General features: G+C 40.0%; 1 protein-coding gene across 3 annotated transcripts in view; it reads left to right on the top strand.

The window, feature by feature from the left end:
* The first annotated feature begins 1885 nt into the window (after nt 1-1885).
* Nucleotides 1886-21996, top strand: part of RASSF9 (Ras association domain family member 9) — a 27840-nt gene continuing 7729 nt past the window's right edge. Inside the window, exons 1-2 of one of the 3 annotated variants that reach the window (XM_055342008.1) lie at nt 1934-2012; nt 2372-2479. Coding sequence is in view for 1 of the 3 variants with exons in the window: in XM_055342007.1 (XP_055197982.1) it covers nt 1966-2012 (47 nt within the window). In the remaining 2 variants the exon portion in view is untranslated. Of the gene's footprint in view, nt 2013-2371; nt 2480-7124; nt 7146-21996 lie in introns of those variants that run through there. The other 2 variants (XM_055342007.1, XM_055342009.1) reach the window with 2 other exon arrangements.

Here is a 21996-nt window from a genome sequence, read left to right as displayed (position 1 = left end):
AAACTCAAGGTAAGATTATGCTAATAAAGATGTAATGCTGTTTCCTCTTGTTCCATTAAAGCTCTTAATGAAAAATGTTTTATATGAAAACTATATATACACTTAATAGGGTGGAGAACCGAAACTACAGGGAACAGGGATATTTGTAAATGCAAAATTCTTTGTAAATTGACTGCAATCATTATATTAATAAGTAAAGAGTATGGCTTTAGGGATTATATTTTCAGCAATTTAGAGTAACTGGAAAATCTCTCATAATAGTCTAAGTCATTGTTTTTGTGACATGCTGGTAATATAAAATGAAAACTGAAACCAAAGTATACCCGAGATTATTTATGTTGTATATAATGTGTATGTTATATATACACACACGTAACAAGAATATATCATCACTGCTTTTGGTATTTTAAAGGTTTTCTCTGGTAACACTACTATAGATCCATTTAAAAGATGGGTATATTTTCTTAAATTGAAAAAAAGGTCATTGAATTAAGGCATTGTCTAGTGTAGTTTTCTAATTTCTAACACCTTGGGATTTGAATATATTTATGAACTCATAAACAATACATCACAAATTTAAAATAAAATAAGGTCATGTTAAATCCATCTATGTCTGTATACTTGTAGAAATGCACACATATAGAACATGGAGAACTAGGGAGCCATCATGGTGGTAAATATTGGGAAAAATGATTTTTTCGAGCTCCGCAGGACCTTGCCTCAATCAATGCACACGGAAATCAATGCACCGACACCTTGAGGACCACTTTCTTGTTCGCTGTTGCTGGGGGTGAGAGAAAGTCTCCTGACCTCGGTCGAGGTGCAGGGGTCCGCCAGCCTGAGCGTGGGTCCGCGGAACCCACAGGCCGCAGGTTTCCTCCGCGGGGCCCGGGGGCTGGGGGGGAGGGTGGGGGGCGGCGAGGAGGCCGGGGCAAATCCTAGACAAAACACGTGCTCCTCGGAAAATTCTGCGCCCCCCACCCCGGACCCGGGCCCCTGCTCCCCCCCGCCCTCCCCCCTCGTCCCGGCCCCGCTCCCCGGCCCCGCTCCCCCACCCCCTTCCCCCCAGCCCCCCTCCAGTCCCCCCCGCTACCCCCCCCGCAGGGGTGCGCGGGTCGTGGGTCGGAGCCCGCGTGGGGCCGGGGGCGCCCGCTGTCGTCCCCCGACCTTCCCCGCCCGCGCGCTTCGCCTTCGCCGGGGCCCCGGGCGCGTCCTCCCCACTGGACGGGGGGGGGGGGGGGGGGCAAACGGGAGCGAACGGTCGGCGCGTCCTCCGGCCGACGGGGCGGGCGCCTCGGGGGTCGGGCCCCAGGCCCGGCCGCGACCTCCCGCCCCCCGCCGCCCCCTCCACTCCCGGACACCAACTTGGGGAGGGCGGGGGGGGGGGCCGCGGGGCGACCCCGGGGCTCCGCGTTCCACGTGACCTGGAGGCCCGGCTCCGGCTTCCCCCCGGGCCTCGGCCCCGCCCCCCGCCCCCCGCATCTCCCCGCCCGTCTCTCCTCGGCCGCGACCCGCTCGTTCCGCCCGAGCCGCTGGCTGGGAGGCGGGGGTGGCTCCGTCCCACCCGGTCCGCGGTTCAGTTCCCGGGACGGACGGGGGCGCTCGGCGGGGGTCGGGGCGTCCGCTGGTGGCCCCGGAACCCGGCAGGGTCCCCGCCCTTCCCGCTCCCGACGCCGCCCGGAGGCCGGGGCTGGGCGGCAGCCCGAGGCGCCGGGGCCACCGCGATCCGGACCCCGCCCCCGCCACCGCCCCCTGCCCCCGCCCCCTGCCCCCGCCCCCGCCGCGCCGGGCCGGCCCGCGAGCCTCCTGCCGCTGCGGCTGCTGCTGCGCTGGGCGCCCGCCCGTCCGGGAGCCCCGGCCCCGCCGCCCGCGCAGCCCCCGCAGCCCCCGCCGCCCGCGCCGCCCGCGCAGCCCCTGCAGCCCCCGCAGCCCCGGGCGCGACCTCGGCCCCGCGGCGCCGGCCCCATGGCTCCCTTCGGGCGGAGCCTGCTGCGGACCCGGCACCGGAGCAGGTGAGGCGCGGCGGGCGGCGGGCGGCGGGCGCCGGGCAGGGGGGGCCGCGGGGGCTCGGAGTGCGGGCACGGGCGCCCCTCGGGGAGGCCGGGGGCTCGTCCCTCCAGGTCGGGGGCCGCGCCGGGACCCGGGACCCGGGGGGGGGGCGGGGGCGCTGGCCCGGGGCGGCAGGGGCGGGGTCGGCGCCGGGGGAAGCGCCGGGGAGAAGCGCGGTGGCGGCCGCGGGCCCGGGGCCGGGCAGGCCGGGAACGTGCCCCGAGGAGGTCGGGGCGCGGGCGCGCGAGGCTCCCGGCAGCTGCCCCCCCCCCCCCCAGGCCGTTTTCCTGCGATTTAACTTTGATTCCTTTTGCTGCTTCAGGCCTGCAGTGCGCGTGGTGGAAATGTGCTAAACACGGGTTTTTCGCTCTTTCTCCCTCTCTCTGGTGCTGAGTCTCCCTCACACAACACACAGAGTTTTCTTGAGCCGGTAGGTGCGTCTCAGTCCCATTAAATATTTTAGTGACACCCCAGTGTTACTTTTTTTTTTTTTTTTTGGTGCTAAAACCATGTGAGGATCATTTTAGACATGGGTTTTGGTCTTTTAATATATTTATTTGGGGAATAAGGGCTTTTCCATAACTCTCCTCTCCATCATGCTTGTTAGTACTTGTCAAAATTTACTCAGGGTAGATTTCAGAGCATCCAATTACACGGTAGGAAGTGGCACAATTATTTCAGAGTGTCTGCAAGATAATTTGTGGTGATACAACTTTAAAGTCCGTCTTTACATTTGGTGCGCAGACGGCTGCTTGAAAAATTCTGTTTTTAACTCATTCCAGATGCATTCATGATTCAGTTGATTGTTTGCTTAAGAAGCCAGAACAATAATCAGTACCATGAAACTCCCTAAACCAGTTCTATTTGCTAATGATTTGGTAACGGATCACAAATATGGCATTTCTTGTACCTAGTGAAACTACGCTAAAATAAAGGATTCTGGCTGGATATTCTTTCAAAACATGTTAATGATGGTGGTTGAAAATAAGTGTGTATTTTAGTTGGGTCAGGGCATTAAAACTATCCCAAAAGTCTTTCCTTGCCAACAGAAGACACTTACTACCTCTTTTTTTTTTTTAAAAGAAATTTTTTTTGAGACTTACTACTTCCTTTTTTTTTTTTTATGATAGTCACAGAGAGAGGCAGAGACACAGGCAGAGGGAGAAGCAGGCTCCATGCACCGGGAGCCCGATGTGGGATTTGATCCCGGGTCTCCAGGATCGTGCCCTGGGCCAAAGGCTGGCGCCAAACCGCTGCACCACTCAGGGATCCCAAGACTTACTACTTCCTAAATGATTGTTCAGTAGCATTATTTTTGAAGTATGTTGGTTTAAATGCCATCAAAAAAATATTAAAATTACTGGGGCAAAGTTCGTGGTCTTATAAAACAGATGATGATGTTTCTGGCATGCTGATCCTTCTAAACGTACTCTTACAGTTCAGGGCTGCTTCATGTATGTGTGTTTTTGGTTTTGATTATTATTAATTCTAGAATTCTGTAACTGGTATGCCAAGAACTTTGTGGTGCGCCCCTGTGAGTTTCCCTCAGGGAGGTGCATGTCCACTTCGGTGGACACACAACTGGCTTTCATCCAGGGAGGTGAGTATACAGTTTTTAATATGAGAGCTTCTATGCAAAATTATAAAATAATGGAGAGAACAATAAAAAATGAGGAGTTCAACAGTATTTCAAGTTTCTCTGAGAAAATGGAATGGTGCTCCCGGCGGTGATGCTTTATTAAGAACGTGTTTTGATAAAAGCGGTAATAGTGAGGATATGTAGAAGTTGCTCTGATCCTTTGAGTGCTTCCCTTTACAAATTTGTATTTTTCCACCCTTAAGAAAAATGTAAGCCACAGCAGCGGTCAGAGAGATAAAAATATGGGTATCTCAAACTAAGTGGTACAGAAGCCGCATGGTGTATTGAGATAGAATTAATGTGTATTTCTTTTTTTCAGTGTCCAGTATTTGCTATACAGGAGGTATTTTTATTTTGTTCTATTTTTGCACCTTCTCAAAGGTGAAACTGTAGATAAAACTTAGTGACATGATTACATCTATCTATTTTGTTTGCTGGGTTCCATAATTATTTGAATAATCTTACTTGGACATATAGAAACTATCTTTCCTTAAATGACAGGTGATTCATCCTTTGATTGTAAATGCAATTGATGATAAGACATTTATCTGATAACAGCTAAGGCATTCCTCAAATATATAGTTTAAAACTCCTTGTAGAATGTAAAGGAAGAATTTGAGAAACGCATTTGTCTATCTTGCGATGTATAATTTACACAAGTAAAGGAGCTACTTGAACATCATTGCATCTTTGTCAGCAAGGGAAAAAAAATACAGATTACTAAAAGGAATAGTAGGAATTTGAGATCATAACATTTTGACAAAGTTTATTTATTGAACTTCTCTGCATCTATTCTCTTTCCGTCTTTTCAAAGTCTGAGGCATGAAATCTACTAGAAAATACGGCTTTAGAGAGAGCAGTGCCCTCTCTAGTCACCATTGTGTTTCTATGCCTAGGACGGTGCCTGGCATATTATGGACCTGTGATGCAGTTATTTATATGATGTTGTAAATTAAATTATAAAAACATAGTTGCTATTTTATTCTCTACTCAACAGCTGGTATTGTATACAAATGAATACTTCTTAAAGGATTGGTTGACATTTGATATAATCCAAAACCCAAGGAAATAGATAAACAATTTTATGGATTTGGATGCCGAGTTAATCCTATTCCACTAGATAATCTTTTTCTAAAATTTAAGAAGCATATAAATAAAAAACTGGGAAACAGTCTTTAGGAAATTTGAGAATAATGCATAGCCGTGAATGATTGTATTTTGGCACACAAAACTGGTATGCTTTTCATTTCTGACTTTCATGTAAATAAAAGAAATGGGGCCAATCTAGGATCCTTTATGTTTATAATCAGAATTAATCTTTTAAAATTTTCTAATTGTAATAACAGTGCCACAAAGGCTTCATCAGAAGGAAGAATTAAGTTTTGCGGTTAGGGTAAAAGTGGGCAAGATGGATGTTTTCTCTGAAATTAGAAATATGGTGTTTTGTGAATTCTGCAGAATGGAGAATTGTGTACTATTTTGTCTAACCTCAAATAATACTTAAAATGTCCCTGAAATTGGATTGAGAAATGTCTGATATTTGAGTACGTACATCTTTTTAGTTCCCAGGAGTTTCTGAAAGAGATTTTCCCTAATGATACTTGGTAACGTAAGTAGTTATTAGTTGGCAGCAGATAGCCCATTAGGAACAATGACTGGAATGCTCTATCTCTGGCAAAACTACACCGAGGGCAGTGAAGGCCGTGAAATTGAGCTCTAGGTTAAATCTTGAATTGTTACCCCAACTGTAAGCCAACTTAAAAATCCACTACATAAGATGTTGTATTATGTACTGTATTAATTCATGAAACATGTCATGGCGATAAAGGTTCTTAAGTGGACTTTTTGAAAAAAGAATGTTTAAAAGTTTGTAGCTGGCTAACAGTTTCATTTATAGAACAACTTTATTACCCGGACTGCATAACTTAGAAAGTTTGGATGTTATTTGATTGGCATGTAGTTCCAGGAGATCTGATGATAGCTCTAAAAATTCCCCAAAAATGGGGCTGTCTTCTTTTAATTTTAGTTCTGAAAATAGAATCAAGTTGGGTAATGGCATGTATTTACCTCCTCCAGAAGTATGTAGGTTCCAGTCCTTGATTGTTAATCTTTGTCTCTAGCAAATTGGCTTTCTAAAATGAGGAAATATGTTATCTGTACTATGTGTATGTGGAAAAGAAAAGTTCAGAATGCTTCTGTGCTCTCATGTTCTTTAATGTATACTTGCCTCGGAATTTTTAAAGACATCTTTTTGGCAAAACACGTACAACACGTACTAGCTTTTTAAAAAGCTAGACTGTGATTCCATTTCTGTGTAACCTGTTGTAATTCTGCTCCTTCTAGAGAAAGTTTGCGTATTTGTTGATTATCATTTAAGAAAAATTACTAAGGTGAATGGTCACCCAAGGGCAAAGTAATTACTTCATGTAAATGGAATAGAATCGTGGGTATGTGTTGAGCACTGGAGGCGAAATGCAAGGTATTTCAGGAATAAGAATGACCAGTGAGTATTAAATATGCTAAAAACAAGGGAAGTTATCCTCAAAGGTTTCTATCTGCAGGTTAGAGTGGCCTCTGCTTTGATAAAGTGACATAAGATATCTATAAAACATTCTCATGAGTATACTCAGTGAGAGCAGGGACCTTGCCCGTCTTGTTCCTTTTTAGATAAGCAGTGAATAGCTTCTCAAATATTTGTTGATTGAATAAATGAATTCAACATATACTCTTCAAATATAGCTGGTCCCCATACAGTACGTGGGTCAGGGTACATCGGTACATTTATGTTGACTGGATGCATAGGTAACTGGAATGAATCCATAAGTTCAAAGTGGACCTCCCATTATTCCTGCTCGTAGGCGCAGCTCCTCCTTCCTATCGAGGCCCATATCTGATAAATAGACTTTACTGGGCTTCTGATAGAAAACAAACCAAAAAAGCAGGATAGCTCATCTTCTCAAGAAATGCTCTTCCTTCCTTTCCTGTTCCAAGCATGTATATCAGTGAGGTTTGGCAGGTGGTGGTGAATGGCTACTATAGATGCCACCACTAAGTGTGGAACATCTTCTTTTGAGATAAGAGGGAAATATGATTAGCAAATATTTGTTTTCTTACATGATATGAGGATCTGTTCTCTTTGTATAAGATAATTATACTTCATGAGACAAAGGGATATTCTAGAAATAGGCGGAAAAATATCTTGGCTAAGAATTCCAGCAGACATTAGGTTGTATCTCAGATATACCATTACTAATCATGTGCCCTTGGGCAAATATTTAATCTTTTTAATACAACCACAACAATAATAATGGCATACAAGGGAAAATTCAAGTTTGGCAATTAGAGGAGGGTTGCTTTTTAATACACAATTATGAATAAAAGTATTACTAAGGTGATCCTGGAGAAGACAGCTGTACAAATGAGGCAGTCCTTCTGCTTAAGCTTCATTAGCTTCAGGGTAAGTCCACCTCTGCTAATACTTCTTACAGCACTATGTGCTCTGAGTGATTTACACAATACATAAAATAATGTTGTGAAGAAGGTACTATTATTGTTTTGCCTGTTTTACATTTGAAGCCATTAAGACCGAGCAGTGCAATAATTAGTAAGTGGCAGAGGTAGGATTCAAATCCGTGCCTTTAACCATTATTGCATATGGCCTATTTAGGACTTAGTTTTCTCATCTTTAAAACAGAGTTAATCCTAAACCATCAAGTATGAGATTAAAGCTAGTTATATTTAAAGGACAGCACAATATTAGAATAGTAATACAAGCTCAATAAATATTCACTCTTTGTTCAGGCCTGTAGGATTGAAATGCTATGAAGTATATCTAAGTTTTTAATATTTAGACATGGTATATTTTGGTCTTTGAAATGTCAACAGAACTTCTCTATCCCCACTGATCTTTTTTCCTCCTTAGATTTAAAGAGGTATATTATAAATTACTGAATATGGTTAGAATGAGTCTATCAGTGTTATATAAAACTATCTTTTGATCTTGACATAATATTTGAATTCTGATAGCTTTTAGGTTTAATCCTCACACCTCTTTTGAGCCAAATTTTTAGACCATTAACGATTCGGCAGTGTGTAGCACGGCATAGTTTAAGGGATATTTCCTTACGTGTCCTTGAGGAGTTTTTATAAAAAGAAAGGATACATAATTTAATTTTTTTAGTCTTAGATTTATCTAATAAAATGAGAGATTGAATTCGATTTTTATTTTTTTAATTGTTTTAAAGATTTTATTTATTTATTTGAGAGAGAGAATGAGCCAACGAATGTGCATGTGAGAGAGAGCACTAGTTGGGGAGGGAGAGGAGAAGCAGACTCTAAATGGGGGGGGGGGGCTTGAACCCAAACCATGACCTGAGCCAAAGGTAGATGCTTAACAGACTAAGCCACCCAGACAACCCTGAATTAGATTTTTTTTAAAGTTCCTTTAATTTCTAAGGTTCTATAATTCTAAAATACCCACTGCAGAATAGAGTTTAATTCTCTTGTCTTGCTTGTTTACCTTTTCAAGATAACTTATGAAAGCAGAATTAAAAGATGTGGACGCCTGGTGGCTCAGTGGTTGAGCCTCGGCCTTCAGCTCAGGCTGTGATCCCGGGGAGCCTGCATCAAGGCTCCCTGCAGGGAGCCTGCTTCTCTCACTGCCTGTGTCTCTGCCTCCCTCTCTCTATGTCTCTCATAAATAAATAAATCTTTTTTGTTTTTTTTTTTTAAGAAAGAAAATAGAATTAAAAGATAGATTTTTTTTATGTGTGATTTTATTTTACCCAAAACGTGATGCCTTGCCACATAACTCCTACCATGAAAGGTAGTATTATGGCAAAAATCAAATGTTTATTTCCAACTTGATTAGTTTATAAATTATAATATCTAGGAATTATTGAGAGTTTGCTGTTTGCTATGCAGAATCTTAAGCTTAATAACACAAGTATAAGAATATTAGGAGTAGCTGTCTTTTTATTTCAGTTCTTCAGGCCTCGTGGACTCCCTATTTGGTATTGTACCAGACATGCAAAGACACAACCTCATTCCTAAGAGATTAAACTAATTGAGAGAACAGCAGTGTAGTTAAATATCTCAAGCATGAACTTTCTTCCAAATCACTCTTCCATGGGAAACTATCTTTGACAGGATAGGTAAAATCACAATCTTTATGAAGCAATTAAGAAGACGAGAGTATACGTCTTGTAGTTGTAGAAGGCTGTTCCTTTGTACAGTAGGTGCTCAATAAATGTTTTTGATTGCCTCTAAGAAGAAGTCTATGAAAGAGGAGTACATGAGGGTAAAGGAAAATAAAAGGAGCATCATCGTAATTAGATAGCATTTATTAAACTCCCACAGTGAGGGGACAGGCTTGGACAAGAGTAGGGAACACAATACGATGCATAAAAAGATGTAGGAGGGGGCTGAATCACACGGTGGTAAGTCTGACTAAGATACAGGATAATCAAGAGATAAGGATCAAGAAGCAGATGGAAATGGGGTCAGTTTGGCAAGATTCCATAATCTCAGCTGGGTTGGTTTAAAAAAAAAAAGAATTTACAATTGAGGAAGTGTACAGAAAAATTTTAAAGATATGTGTATATAGCAGTATTAGACTTACAGTCAAATAGTGGCTGATGTTCCTTCTAATAATCATATTAATATTTTAAAGATTTTATTTATTTATTCACAAGACAGAGAGGCAGAGGGAGAAGCAGGCTCCCCTCGGAGATCCTGATGGGGGACTTGATCCCAGGACCCCAGGAACCCGCCCTGAGCCAAAGGCAGACACTGAACCACTGAGCCACCCAGGCGTCCCCTAATAATAATATTAAATTGGTCAGTTTACATCAGTTTGTAAAATGGGGTTATTCTATTTTGTGGACATTTTTAACTTTATTAATGCAGATAGTGGTCTAACTTTAGCTAAAGTTTTTATGCTCACTGATTATGGTACACGATGGCTGAGGCTTCATGACGGACTGCACAGCGTAGGCTTGTTCTCAACCAATGACTAGGATGTTTTTTAGCCACCTCGGATACCTTCGGCCTCTCTAATGCTCCTCATTCACTCTGATGGTTTTCAATCCCTTTGGAATTCCCTAAAGTGATGGTCCAACTGATTCCCTACAGTGATCATCATACTTATGATCCAGGGACAAAGCATTAGTCTGGGGAGACCATAGTCTTTCATAGGAGATAGACCTCGAGGATACCTATTTTTCGATCTGCAGCTAAGGAGCTTACATTTGCCTGGAAGCCATGAGGGATGCTCTCGAAAAACCGTGGGTGTTTCCATGGGGTAGACATATAATAACTGCAATCTCCTATGAAGAAAAGAGTTGTACATAATTAGGAAAAGTACTTGTGAGGCTATTGTGGACCTGAGATGCCATCTTTTTTAATAGTGCCAAGAGTTAGGCATTTTTTAGCAGAAGACTATAAACTATTAGCCTTGGTTTCTTGACCATCTGTTCTCCTACTCTGATAATGAAAGCCAAGGAATTTCTTCCTAGAACTATTAATGATAGGCATGAAACTTAGGCTATGTTACTTTTTAAAAAACTGTTGATCATCTTTAGTGGTTCTACCTTTAATTAGGAGAACTTGATGTGATCACAGTTTCCAGGATTAAGTGAAATGACAACTTGTGCTATATAATACTTTCTACAGTCCGAGCATACTGCTGTTTTATCTGCCTTAGCTTCTAAAAACAAACCATTCATCAACTATCCCACTTTGTCAGATTTGGCATCTACTTATATTTATTTGCCTGTGCTGACTCAAGATGATAGTTATTTGATGATTTTTTTAAAATTTCAGAAATATTAGATGAACGACATATTTGGAGGAGGATGAAAGATTAAAAATGAATCAGATATGGGCTATGCTTTTAAGGAATTTGCTGATTAGGAGATAGACATATATAAATAATTAAAATATAAGGCAGGCATTTTAAGGTATCAATAAAATTCATGCATTCAACAATAAAATTTATTTACCTTGTAATATGTGCTAGATGTTTTAGGTGCTGGGGATAAAATAGCAGGAGAGATAGTCAAGATCTCTGCTCTCACTGAGCTGATGGTGATGGGGTGGATAGGCAAACAATAAACAGACAATAAATGAACAAGACATGTCAGATGGTAATTGTTGTTAAAAGTCATTACGGAAGCAGAATTTATAGGAATTCAAAACTGAGTGGATGGGGCAACAGAAAATATCGGGATGAGAAAAAAAGAATCAATAATAACTATAATTTTGAGTCTCAACTGGGAACATGATTGTATCATCACAAAGAACAGAAAAAATGGCACAGGTGATTTTGGGGAGGGAACATCAGGGTGAAGAGTGAAAAATGCAAGGTGTAATGTGTATGTTCCCAAATATTCCACCTCCAAACACCTGGTGTTTGGACACATTGCACCTGAGATAGGACTGTGAAAGCAGCCTTTCATCCAGCCTACTCTTCATACCTCTGACGTCCATATGGGACTGATTAATATGGATCGTACTGCACCTGGAACAGGGCTTTAAAGGCAAAAGACTGGTTTCCTAGTCAGGGCCTTCGAGCTGACTAATACTGGGCTAAACCCACTCAATCTCCAAGAAGCATTTAGCATCCATCCTTTTAGTGATCCTTTAATCATTACCTGTGGTCTAAATTACTTCCAAGATGGCCATCACTTCCAAGATGGTCCAAGAGATTGTAAATTTCTTCTGTTTAGAGACTACAGGATCCCTATAATCCCTTGGAGAGTCATACATAGAATGATGTGGATATGGGAGTTTAAATAATATCATAGTATTTAGATAATATATTCTCGATCTTTGGTGCAGGTAAATCATCTAGGTTAGCAGTCAGCAAACATTTTGTGAAAAGGCCACATAATTAATATTTTAGGTTTCTTGGGCCATGATATCACTACCTCAACTACTCAACTCTGTCAATGTAGTATTGGAACAGTTGCAGACAATACATAATTAAAAGAGTATGACTGTATTCCAATAAAACTTTACTTACAAAAATAGGTGGTGGGACAGTTGTAACTAACAGGCCCTAGTTAGTTGACTGGCAAATTCTCATTGTTTACTTCCCCCAACTGTACTTCCACCTCCATGCTGCAAAACATCAAACAAACATTTAGCATCTACTATGTTAGGCACTTAGGCTTTGTAGATGAAAGATTCAGTCCAGGACCCAACTGACAAACTAGAGAAAGAGAAAAGTAGAAAATGCTGTTACTGAATGCATCAAGAAAGGGCACCCATTTCCATCTAGGGTGGAGGCAAGTGGGTTATTCAGAGAAGGAAAGGGAATTTCCCTAACAGAAGGGACATTTGAAGAAGAGTGTGAGCCAAATGGAGAAGAGGGAGAAAGGGTAATTCAGGCAAGGAAAATAGGTTACAAGAAAAGCCCGGGGTGAAAACAAAACATGAAATCTAAAGTGATAGATGACAATCCTCAGAGTTATCAGAGGGTTATCAGTAAATTAGGGATAGCTAGTTATCTACATATTAATGTGCATATTGACAAGTGCTTGGCTATGATTTGGGGGCATCCGATCATGGAAGCAATCCTAGGAGTAGGCAGGAGAGAGGGAGAGGCAGAGACAGGAGAGGGGGGAGACAGACTTAGAGACCATTTAAAGACTTTAATAGGGACGCCTGGGTGGCTCCGCGTTTGAGCATCTGCCTTCAGCTCAGGTCATGATCCCAGGGTCCTGGGATCAAGTCCCACATCGGGCTTCCCACAGGGAGCCTGCTTCTCCCTCTGCCTGTGTCTCTGCCTCTTTCTCTAGGTCTCTCATGAATAAAAAAATAAAATCTTAAAAAAAAAAAGACTTTGATCAAGGAAGATATAGAGGGAGATTTGTAATTTTAACGGGGCAGACTGGCAATATTCTGGAGCACAGGTGTGAAGTGAGCAGAAGTTTTTTTTTTTTTTTTTTTTTTAATTTTTTAATTTTTATTTATTTATGATAGTCACAGAGAGAGAGATAGGCAGAGACACAGGCAGAGGGAGAAGCAGGCTCCATGCACCGGGAGCCCGATGTGGGATTCGATCCCGGATCTCCAGGATCATGCCCTGGGCCAAAGGCAGGCACCAAACCGCTGCGCCACCCAGGGATCCCCGTGCAGAAGTTTATAATAAGACCGTATGTAATAGTTTACTGCAGTAATCTGTTGTGAAACTGAGAGTTGTCTGAATCATAATAATCGTGATAGACATAAAGGCGCATATTTAAGACATTTGGGGGAATGAATAAAGCAGACTTACTGACTGGTTGTTAAAGGGGGATGAGACAAAAAGGAACCTGGGAAGACCACAGTTTTCAAGCTTGAGAGGAAGGATGGGTGGACCGCAATCACATTCTAGAAGGCAGATGGAAGAGTTTGGAATCTGAGAGAAGAGGATGATGAATTAGTTTTGATCCATCAAATTTGAGGTTCCTGTGGATTATACCATGTAAATATGAAGTAAACAGGCAAAAAAGGAAGTTGGGAATGCAGGTCCGGAGCTCATGGACAAAATATTTAGATTTGAGAATATCAGCATACAATTGACTGATAAAGTTGTTGACAACATTAGAGTCACCTACTAAAATGCGTTTACTGAGACACGAAATGAGTCACAGGAACCAAGGGGATGCCATTTGTATAGTTATTTTTACTTATTGCATAATAAAACTTCCTAAAGTTAGTGGCTGAAAACACCTTGTTATTTATCTTGATTCTTTTTAGATTTTTGTTATTTTAAAATATTTATTTACTTACATATTACTTGTTTATTTTGATTCTGTGGGTAAACTGGGGGAGGTTCTTCTTCTGGTTTCACCTGGGCGCTCTCAATGAAGGCCTCGGGTTGGCCAAGGTCTAGGTTCAGATGGGACAACTGAGAAGGCTGGGTCTCTCTCTCCATATGGTCTTTCATCTCAGGCTTTTTCATCAAGCAGCTGTACCAGGACGGCATTCCAGGAGGAAGAAAGCAGAAGCTGCAAGACTTCTTGAGGCCTGGACTCCAGAAATTGCATACATGGTTCTTACCACATGCTACTGGCCATGGCAAGTCCCAAGGTCTATTCAGGGAGGAGGAAATAGATTCCACCTCTTAATGGAAGACTCTGTGACCACCCTGCATGACACCAACATTTATTGAATATGCAGAGGAAGCAGAGCCTGGGCGGGATCTTTGAAGGAGAAGCTAGAAAGGTAAAGCAAGAAGCTTCGAGGGTGAAATCCAGGAGTCAAGACGTGGATTGCTTCAAGAATGGGAAGGAAAGATCACAATACATAATGTTGCAAAGAGGTCAAGTTGAATCAGTTCCAGGGTGCTGGGTTTGGCAGTTAGGAGATCTCTGACAAGCCTAAGAAGAAACGTGTCTGTTGAGGGTGGGTGCGGTGGAAATCACTTTATGGTCACTTTATGGTCACCTTGTGGTGGGCTCTTATAACTGAAAAGTGGAGAATTAATGAAAGTGACTGTGGATTGCTATTTGAGTTTGTGAACCAAAGATAGTTGGTGCAAATGTGTGGCCAAAATGATAGTAGTTACAATGTGACAGGAAAGTGGGAAGGACCAGGGGAAAAAGTAGAGGATGAAAAGAGTTTAAAAGGGGATTCATTTTAGGGCAAAGTTCTAGAGGAGGTGGAAGCAGTGAGATTCAGAGCATATGAAAAAGTTTAAAGTTTGGGGAAAGCAAATGGATATATGATGCTTTTGACCTGGATGACCACTGTGTTTCTCTTATCAGCAATACTTTCAAGTATCTGCTTTTTTAAACAAAATGACATGACAAGCCCCAGTATATTCCTGCTTCTACAAGGTAGACGTCTTTTTGTTGCTCTGCAGGTAATTTATTTGTGACTAATGGAAAGAGCTGATTATTTCAGATGAAGCTTCCATTTGGAAGTCACATATTATTATAGAGTATGTTCAGAAAGTGGAAATCAGGGATAAAGGAGCTCATCTTGTGTTTTTAGCTATCCTACTGGATAATGTAAATTCTTACATATTTTTAGTGCCATTCAAATGCCAACAGATTTCAGAATCCATTTAGGGAGGGAAGAGTAGGTGGCTGCAGGCAGGTACAAGCTAAAAAGTCACCATCATTAGGAAATATCTTCCACTAAGTAGGCAAAACCTATTACGGATTTAGCTGCCCACAGGAAAACCCATGCTAATAGCTGACACAACTACAACTGTCATTAAACTGAATATTCAGGCTAGGGAACTTTCCTTTAATAAGTATATGTATGGTTTGTTATAAAATATTTCTCTCAAAAGTACAAATAAACAAGGAAACTTGAGGTATTTGCCAGGCACAGGTGACATTGGGAATTGAGCCTAAGAATCTCCAATGAGATTAGATATTTGCTCAGCATTTCATCTGGTAAATACTACGTGTTAAATATTTACATTTTTTATTAAATCAATTTCCGGAATCTGAACTAGGAGCTTAATTTACTTAACCCCCAGTTGTCTCCAATACACATTCTTTACACATTCCTTTCCCTTTTCTCTGTTTATGGGATTTATGTATTACAGCTTACCCTGCAATTATGTTATGTGGAGGGTTTTTCTTACCCTGCATGTCTGGCTTACTTCCTAGGAGATTAAATTGGCATTAGTAGAACATAAAATTTGTGATTTCTGTGTGTGTGTGTGTGTGTGTGTGTGTGTAAATCCTTAACCTCTTTGCCTCAGTTTCCTAATCTGTAAAATGGGTTTAACAGTAGGACCCATCTGGCAGGGTTGTGATGAAAATGAACTGAGTTAATGTATATAAAACATTTAGAACAATGCCTGGCACATTCAAGAAAGTGAGCTACTATCCAATGTACCCTTCATGCACACCCCTTTTCTCTTTAGTGATGTCACTATTTTTTGAGTACCTGTCCTTCTACTATCAGGTCCACACATAATCATGTGAAATCACAATTTGAAGGGGTCTTCTTTATGGTCAAGATCTAAAGTATTTTTATTTGTTTATTTATTTATTTTTACATAAACTCTACTCCCAACTTGGGGCTCAAACTCATGACATCATCAAGATCAAGAGTCGCGTGCTGTACCTACTGAGCCAGCCAAGTACCCTTCTAGACAAGATCTCAATTGGCATATTGCCCCAAGTTAAATCTCTTGAACCTCTTTTATTTAATCAGACTTTCTTCAAAGAGTTACAGGACTGGCTAATGAACTGAAGACATTGAGGCCAATTAATATGCCTTTATTATTATTTATTAAATATGACTTCTTAAGTTTTATGATTATTGTTTCTTAGTTTTTGGAATTTTATACTATATCGGTTCAGAGTCTGGCTCATGATTTTCAATAATGTTTAAGATGGTCTTGAATTTTTAGAATCTAAGTGTAGCTTTTCTCCTTCTGAGCTACATGACAAATTCCTGAACATAAGGATCATCGTATCTTCTCTATCATTTTATCCTCAGCATTCATTCACATTGGATAAAACTACAGTTTCATTAACAACTATTGAAACAAGTTATAAAACTCATAAGACCATGATTCAGAATGGACAAGTTATTTGGAAGATAACTAACTTGGGATGGATTCAATTACTTTTGCATAGAACTTAAAAAAAAAATACATTTAAGCTTTTATCCTTACCCAATTTTGTCTTTAGATTTCTGTTTGTGTTTGGGTCATTCCTTTTATTACAAAGTTGCCCATTCATATACAAAATATAAATTTTTCTCTTATATAATATTGGTGAAGCTAAGTAATTTATTAACTAAACTAATTATAGTTGTACTGTGATAATTTTGATTATTGGGAAAAGATGCTATTAAATTTGGAAGTATGTGGTATTTTTGTTTGAAAAAAAAACGTGATTTAAATGTTCAGCATCTAGACTAATTATTTATGGCATCCTCAACATTTTAAATTTTATGATTGGCATGAAGTTGGGCTTGTAAACTCAAAATTAGTTCATAACCTTTGGTATGGAACTTAATTTGGCAGACTTGCTTTTTATCATCATCCATCTTTATTCTTCAATGAATTATGTGCTTTTATTCAAAGAAATGTGAATTTTTACAGGGTATTGTCAGGTTTGAGCCTGAGATAAATATGCTGAGATCAAATTTCTCTTCTTAATATTGTCTTGTAGCTCCCATTCCCATTCATCATTTCTGAAGCTTGCATTGTTGGGTTATTCTATCTCCCAGTATTATTTACTGATATGTTTTTAATATGAGTGCCACATCTAGTGAGCTATACATTGAAGGGTCTATTTGGACGTCATACAGTGTGAGAGTCCTACCTCTCTCTAGGGTAAGATGTTTTGAGAAAGAACTGCCTAAGAATGGTTTTCATAATTTCATAGCCATCCATCTTTTCTATAAAAAATACATTATGAGGCACTAAAACCTGCTTTCTGCTGGATCAGAATCTGTGCAAGAACGAAGTTTTTTTTCTCTTTGTTGCTATCTTGGGTTTCATTAATCAGGATACAGGACACAAAAATGAATTGTATATGTATTCATGTTCATATGTTCCTCACTATAGCGTTGAATTGCACAGTGATATCAGGAAAAAATTAACTTCTATCTTTTGAGAAGTATAAATGTTTTGGGGTTTAATAAATAACTTGAAGGGAATAGGTTGTACTATGAATGAAGAAAATACACAGGAGACAGTTCTCATTTCCTTATGGAATGAGAAGTTTGAAAAGCATTTATTTACTTTCACCCTCATAGAAAAAAACATATTATGACAATATCTTTGCTTGACCAAAGGTCAGTAAAATGTAGAACATTCACAACCCTTGCTTTGTATTCGGCGATCAGCACAAAGCCCCAGATTTGTAAATATAATGTCATCTGCCATTTCATTTGAGCAGTAGTGACTTCTGGACAGTATTAAAATTCAGGGTGTCTTCTAAATAACCCAAGCAAGACAGTGTTTTATTCAGTGTAGTTTTATCCCTAGGGTAGTTTTAAAGGCTATTTCTGACTTATCTAGACATATTTTACGTGCCTACAAGGCCCCCTGCCTTGCCTGGGCACTAGAGATATTTTCTCTCATTTCCCACGGTTGTTTCTGGGAATTTCCCTTTCTTTCTTTTCTTTTTTCTTTTTTTTTTTTTTTTTAATTTATTTTGAGAGAGAGCAAGAGCAGGGGGAGAGGCAGAGGCAGAAGGAGAGGGAGAAGCAGACTCCCAGTGAGCAGGGAGCCAAACATGAGGCTTGATCCCGGGACCCTGAGATCATGACCCCAGTGGAAGGCAGTTGGGTTAACCAACTGAGCCACCTGAGGGAGCCTGGGCTCAGTGCGTTGGGAGCTTCCCTTTTATCCTGTAACACTAAGGTATTGTTGGGCCAGCTCCTGGGGGGCTTGGTCAGTTAAGTGGCTACTTTTCGGCTCAGGTCATGACCTCCAGGTCCTGGGATTGAGCCCTACATCATCTCATTGGGCTCCCTGCTCCACAGGGAGTCTTCTTCTCCCTTTCCCCCTCCCCCCACCTGCTCCTGTTCTCTCTCTCTCTCTCAAATAAATAAAATCTTAAAAAAAAGAAAAAGCTAAGATATTGTCTTGATCTCCTCTTCCCTCAAACTCTGGGTCCGTTCCTAATTTTGGTCTTTGTCCCTTCTGTCAGGGCAGAAGAGATTGCAAAGTAGTAAGAGAGCAACACAAAAGCCCCTTCTACAGACTCCCATCTCCCAGCACACCGCTGACACTGTGCTGGCCTCTTGACCATTTCCTTCAGGTCATAGGTATTCAAATACTATTTCTTAATGAAGAACAAAGATTTACTAGTCCTGAATGGAAATTAAAGATTTACTAGTCCTAAACTAAAATTAACCCTATTCTGAATGTTTGTGTTTCTATTGGATCTAAATGCAGATATCAATATTCCTTAGGACCGGTTCTGAGATTAACAGAGGGAAATCCAGTTGGGCAGGATTAATAATAACAAACATAAAACAGGCTGTGGGGTAAAAGGAGAAAAAAATGTTGCATTTGTATTCCATTAAGGAGAATGCCAACTTTCATCATTTATTTTAGAGTACTTAAGATGGGAAATGTCTCCTTTGTTTATTATTTCTGTTTTCATAAGTTTTAGTATTAGATTTTCCAAGAAGATGCAAAAAAAGGGGGGTGGGTGGTAAAAGGTGAAGCTTTGTAGTAGTAAATCTGGAACACAATTTTTTCATTGCACCACTATTAACATTTGTGGCTGGATAAGCTTTTACTACTAGGCAACTATTCTGTGCATTGTGGGATGATTATGTTCCCAGACTCAACACACTAGATGCTAGTAGCACCCGTGGGCTCTAACATAAAAATCAAAAATGACTCCATGCATTGTTAATATCTCCTGGGGTAGGGGGGGCAAAATCACCCCTGATAGAGAACCATTGGTTTAGAAGGAAGGAATCTCCAGTTTAAAAAATAGGTAATAGGAATAAGAAGGAAACAGAATAGTGTTTGAGCAATGGACCAGGACTGAGATATGCCCCCAAAGCTCCACAGTTCTTCATCTTTCTTTTTTTTTTTTTTTAAAGATTTTATTTAATTATTCATGATAGTCACACAGAGAGAGACAGAGAGGCAGAGATACAGGCAGAGGGAGAAGCAGGCTCCATGCACCGGTAGCCCAACGTGGGATTCGATCCCGGGTCTCCAGGATCGCGCCCTGGGCCAAAGGCAGGCGCCAAACCGCTGCGCCACCCAGGGATCCCGTTCTTCATCTTTCATATGGATGGATCCTTCCGTCAGAATGTTCAGGCACAGGTACCAGCAATAGCTGGGAACTGAAAAAGTTCTAACTATTGATGTCTAAGCATGGAATATGGTTCCCAAGAGATATAAGCAATTAAAGCATTTCACTGAGTCACTCCTATATACATAGCAGCTAGCTTGTGCCAGTATCAGACTTTCTGGGCTGACCTCTGAAATAGTTGTAATAGAGGTTCTATGGAATATTTATTTGCATGTTCAAATATTTTCCATAAATATAGACTGCATTCTAGTGATCATATACTGAGTTTTAAAAGCATATCTTGTATGTAATTCTTAATTAGTGATTTATCACTTTAATGATTCTTATTGGTTTGAAAAGTAGGCCTCCATATGAAACATTTGTCCTAATAAGTTTTATATGTCAACTTTCAATTAAACTTTAATGTCTAATATACACTAGGAATAAATGTTGCTCTTTGATTTTTTTCCCTGTACCCCAACTTCAGTGTCCTTTTCCTCTGGACAACTGAATAAAGATGGCCACGGTTTATCCATTTATCTTCATTTTTCTCTGCTTTCACACAGAGTCTTTTCTCAGGAAATATGTATTTCCCGAGATCTTCTTCAAATTATCACTGTAATATCATAGTAAGTATTTTATCTTAACAACTCCAGATTTAGATAGTTAATTTATCCTGTGATGCTTTGTGCATAATTACTCAGTGGAAGTGTGTTGAAGAAATATTTGGGTGTATTAACATTGCATTTGTAATTACAAGCCAACTCAGTTCTGTGTCATTGTTTTTGTGGTATTAAAATTAATTATCAATGGAGAAATATTTTCAGTTTCATAATTGACAATAGAGTGAAGGCAAGAAATCCAATATTTAATTTTTATTATTTCAGAGTGAATATGGAAAAGTACCTGTAAGTGAAGTTAATGCATGTTAAGAGTTTTATTTAGCGTATAAATCTTATTTTTCTGATGATATTCCAAAAAAGGTAAACAGTGAATTATGAAATAGCTGAAATATATATATATACACACACACACATATACGTATATATGTATTAGTGTATTGAACCTCATTAGTACAATTTTAATCAAAATCAGAGGGTTATAAATCAGAGAAAGAATAAAAGCATTCTTGGCTTATCTGTGATCCAAAGATTCTATTAATGATGTTTTAAAATGTCTCTTATTGACCAAACAGTTATGTTACACTGGAAGTACACATGCAAAAAAATTGATGAGTTGAAACAGGTGAAAAAATATTGTGAGGCAGGTTGGAAAATATTTGTAAAATAATATGTTAACTACCATAGCAAGGTCAATAAGATTGCTGAATGGGCATACTAAAAACACTCCTCCCCTCTCTGCTTTAAATAATAATAACAGTAATTTTGTTATTAGTGTTAATAACCTATATTTACCCAGTAAATTTTTCACAGTTCTCAAAGGTCTCTTACTCATTCTGTTATTTAATATTTGCACCAACCTTATGAAAAATGCGAGTCAGATATTGTAGTATTACAGTGAAGGGTACAGAGGATTGGAAAATGAATGGATAGAAACTTCATCAGAGGCCATATTGTAAAATAAATACAGTTTTCAAAGTTAGAGGTCTGTTTAAAAAGTAGATTTTAAACACGATGAATCTTTTACTAGGTATGGAAGATTTATTATGGAAATTCATTGGTCATTACTTTTAAACATATTCAATCTAAGGGCAGAACTTTTGAAAATTATCTGGTTTGAATGATGGTTGTAAAAATTCCTCAAAATATTTAGAGATAAATGACTCAAGAAAATATAAAGATGTTTAAGGTAGACTTAAAAAAAATGTTTGGAACAAGTGAGACTGTGAGGTTACTATTAAGGCACTAATTTTCCCATACGTAATGTGGAAATAATAGTATCTTTAGGTGTGCTTAATGACTATTAGAGTTACATTATCCACATGGGCTGAAAAGTAGCAGATATCTATGGGAGGCCACAATACACAAGCACTTAATCTTCCAAAACAAAAAAGGTCCCAACTGGGATAGGGGTATGGAAGTATTGGGGAATTGTCACGTACATCATCATTATTATTATTTGACGAAGGGTACCAAAGGATTCCCTGATCTCTGCCTCTCAGTCTGCTTCGCCACTATAGTGTAGGGCTGAAGAAGTTACAGGTCATGTGTCATCCTTTCTTACAGACCCAGAGCTAATGTTTCCAGAAAATGGAACAGGGCATAGGGATGACTCTAAGAAAACAACAGTAAGGTCTGAATATATATTATGTGATCTGTCAGCTAATGCCGGTGCCCAGGCCTGTCAGTAGTTTTTTAGTACTGCATCAGAGTAAGAACAAATTTAACAAGGAAAAGGCACAGAAGAAGATAACATATTCTTGCACACTTTTTTCCATGACTGGCCATTGGGAAAAGTCTTCCCTTGACCAATGGAGTATTCTAATGGGACATTAGAGTTCCATTCCTGTCAAAGGCAAATTTATAAAATAATGTTCCTAGTAAAAAAAGTAGTGTATTTTATGATTTTTTTCTCCAACTTAATCCACATATCTAAATGATCAAACTAGGGACGCCTGGC

Source organism: Nyctereutes procyonoides, unplaced genomic scaffold, assembly GCF_905146905.1.
Source record: "Nyctereutes procyonoides isolate TBG_1078 unplaced genomic scaffold, NYPRO_anot_genome, whole genome shotgun sequence".
NCBI classification, from domain to species: Eukaryota; Metazoa; Chordata; class Mammalia; order Carnivora; family Canidae; genus Nyctereutes; species Nyctereutes procyonoides.
The sequence above is the reverse complement of the archived record's forward strand: the minus strand, read 5'-3'. Positions and strand labels throughout refer to the sequence as shown.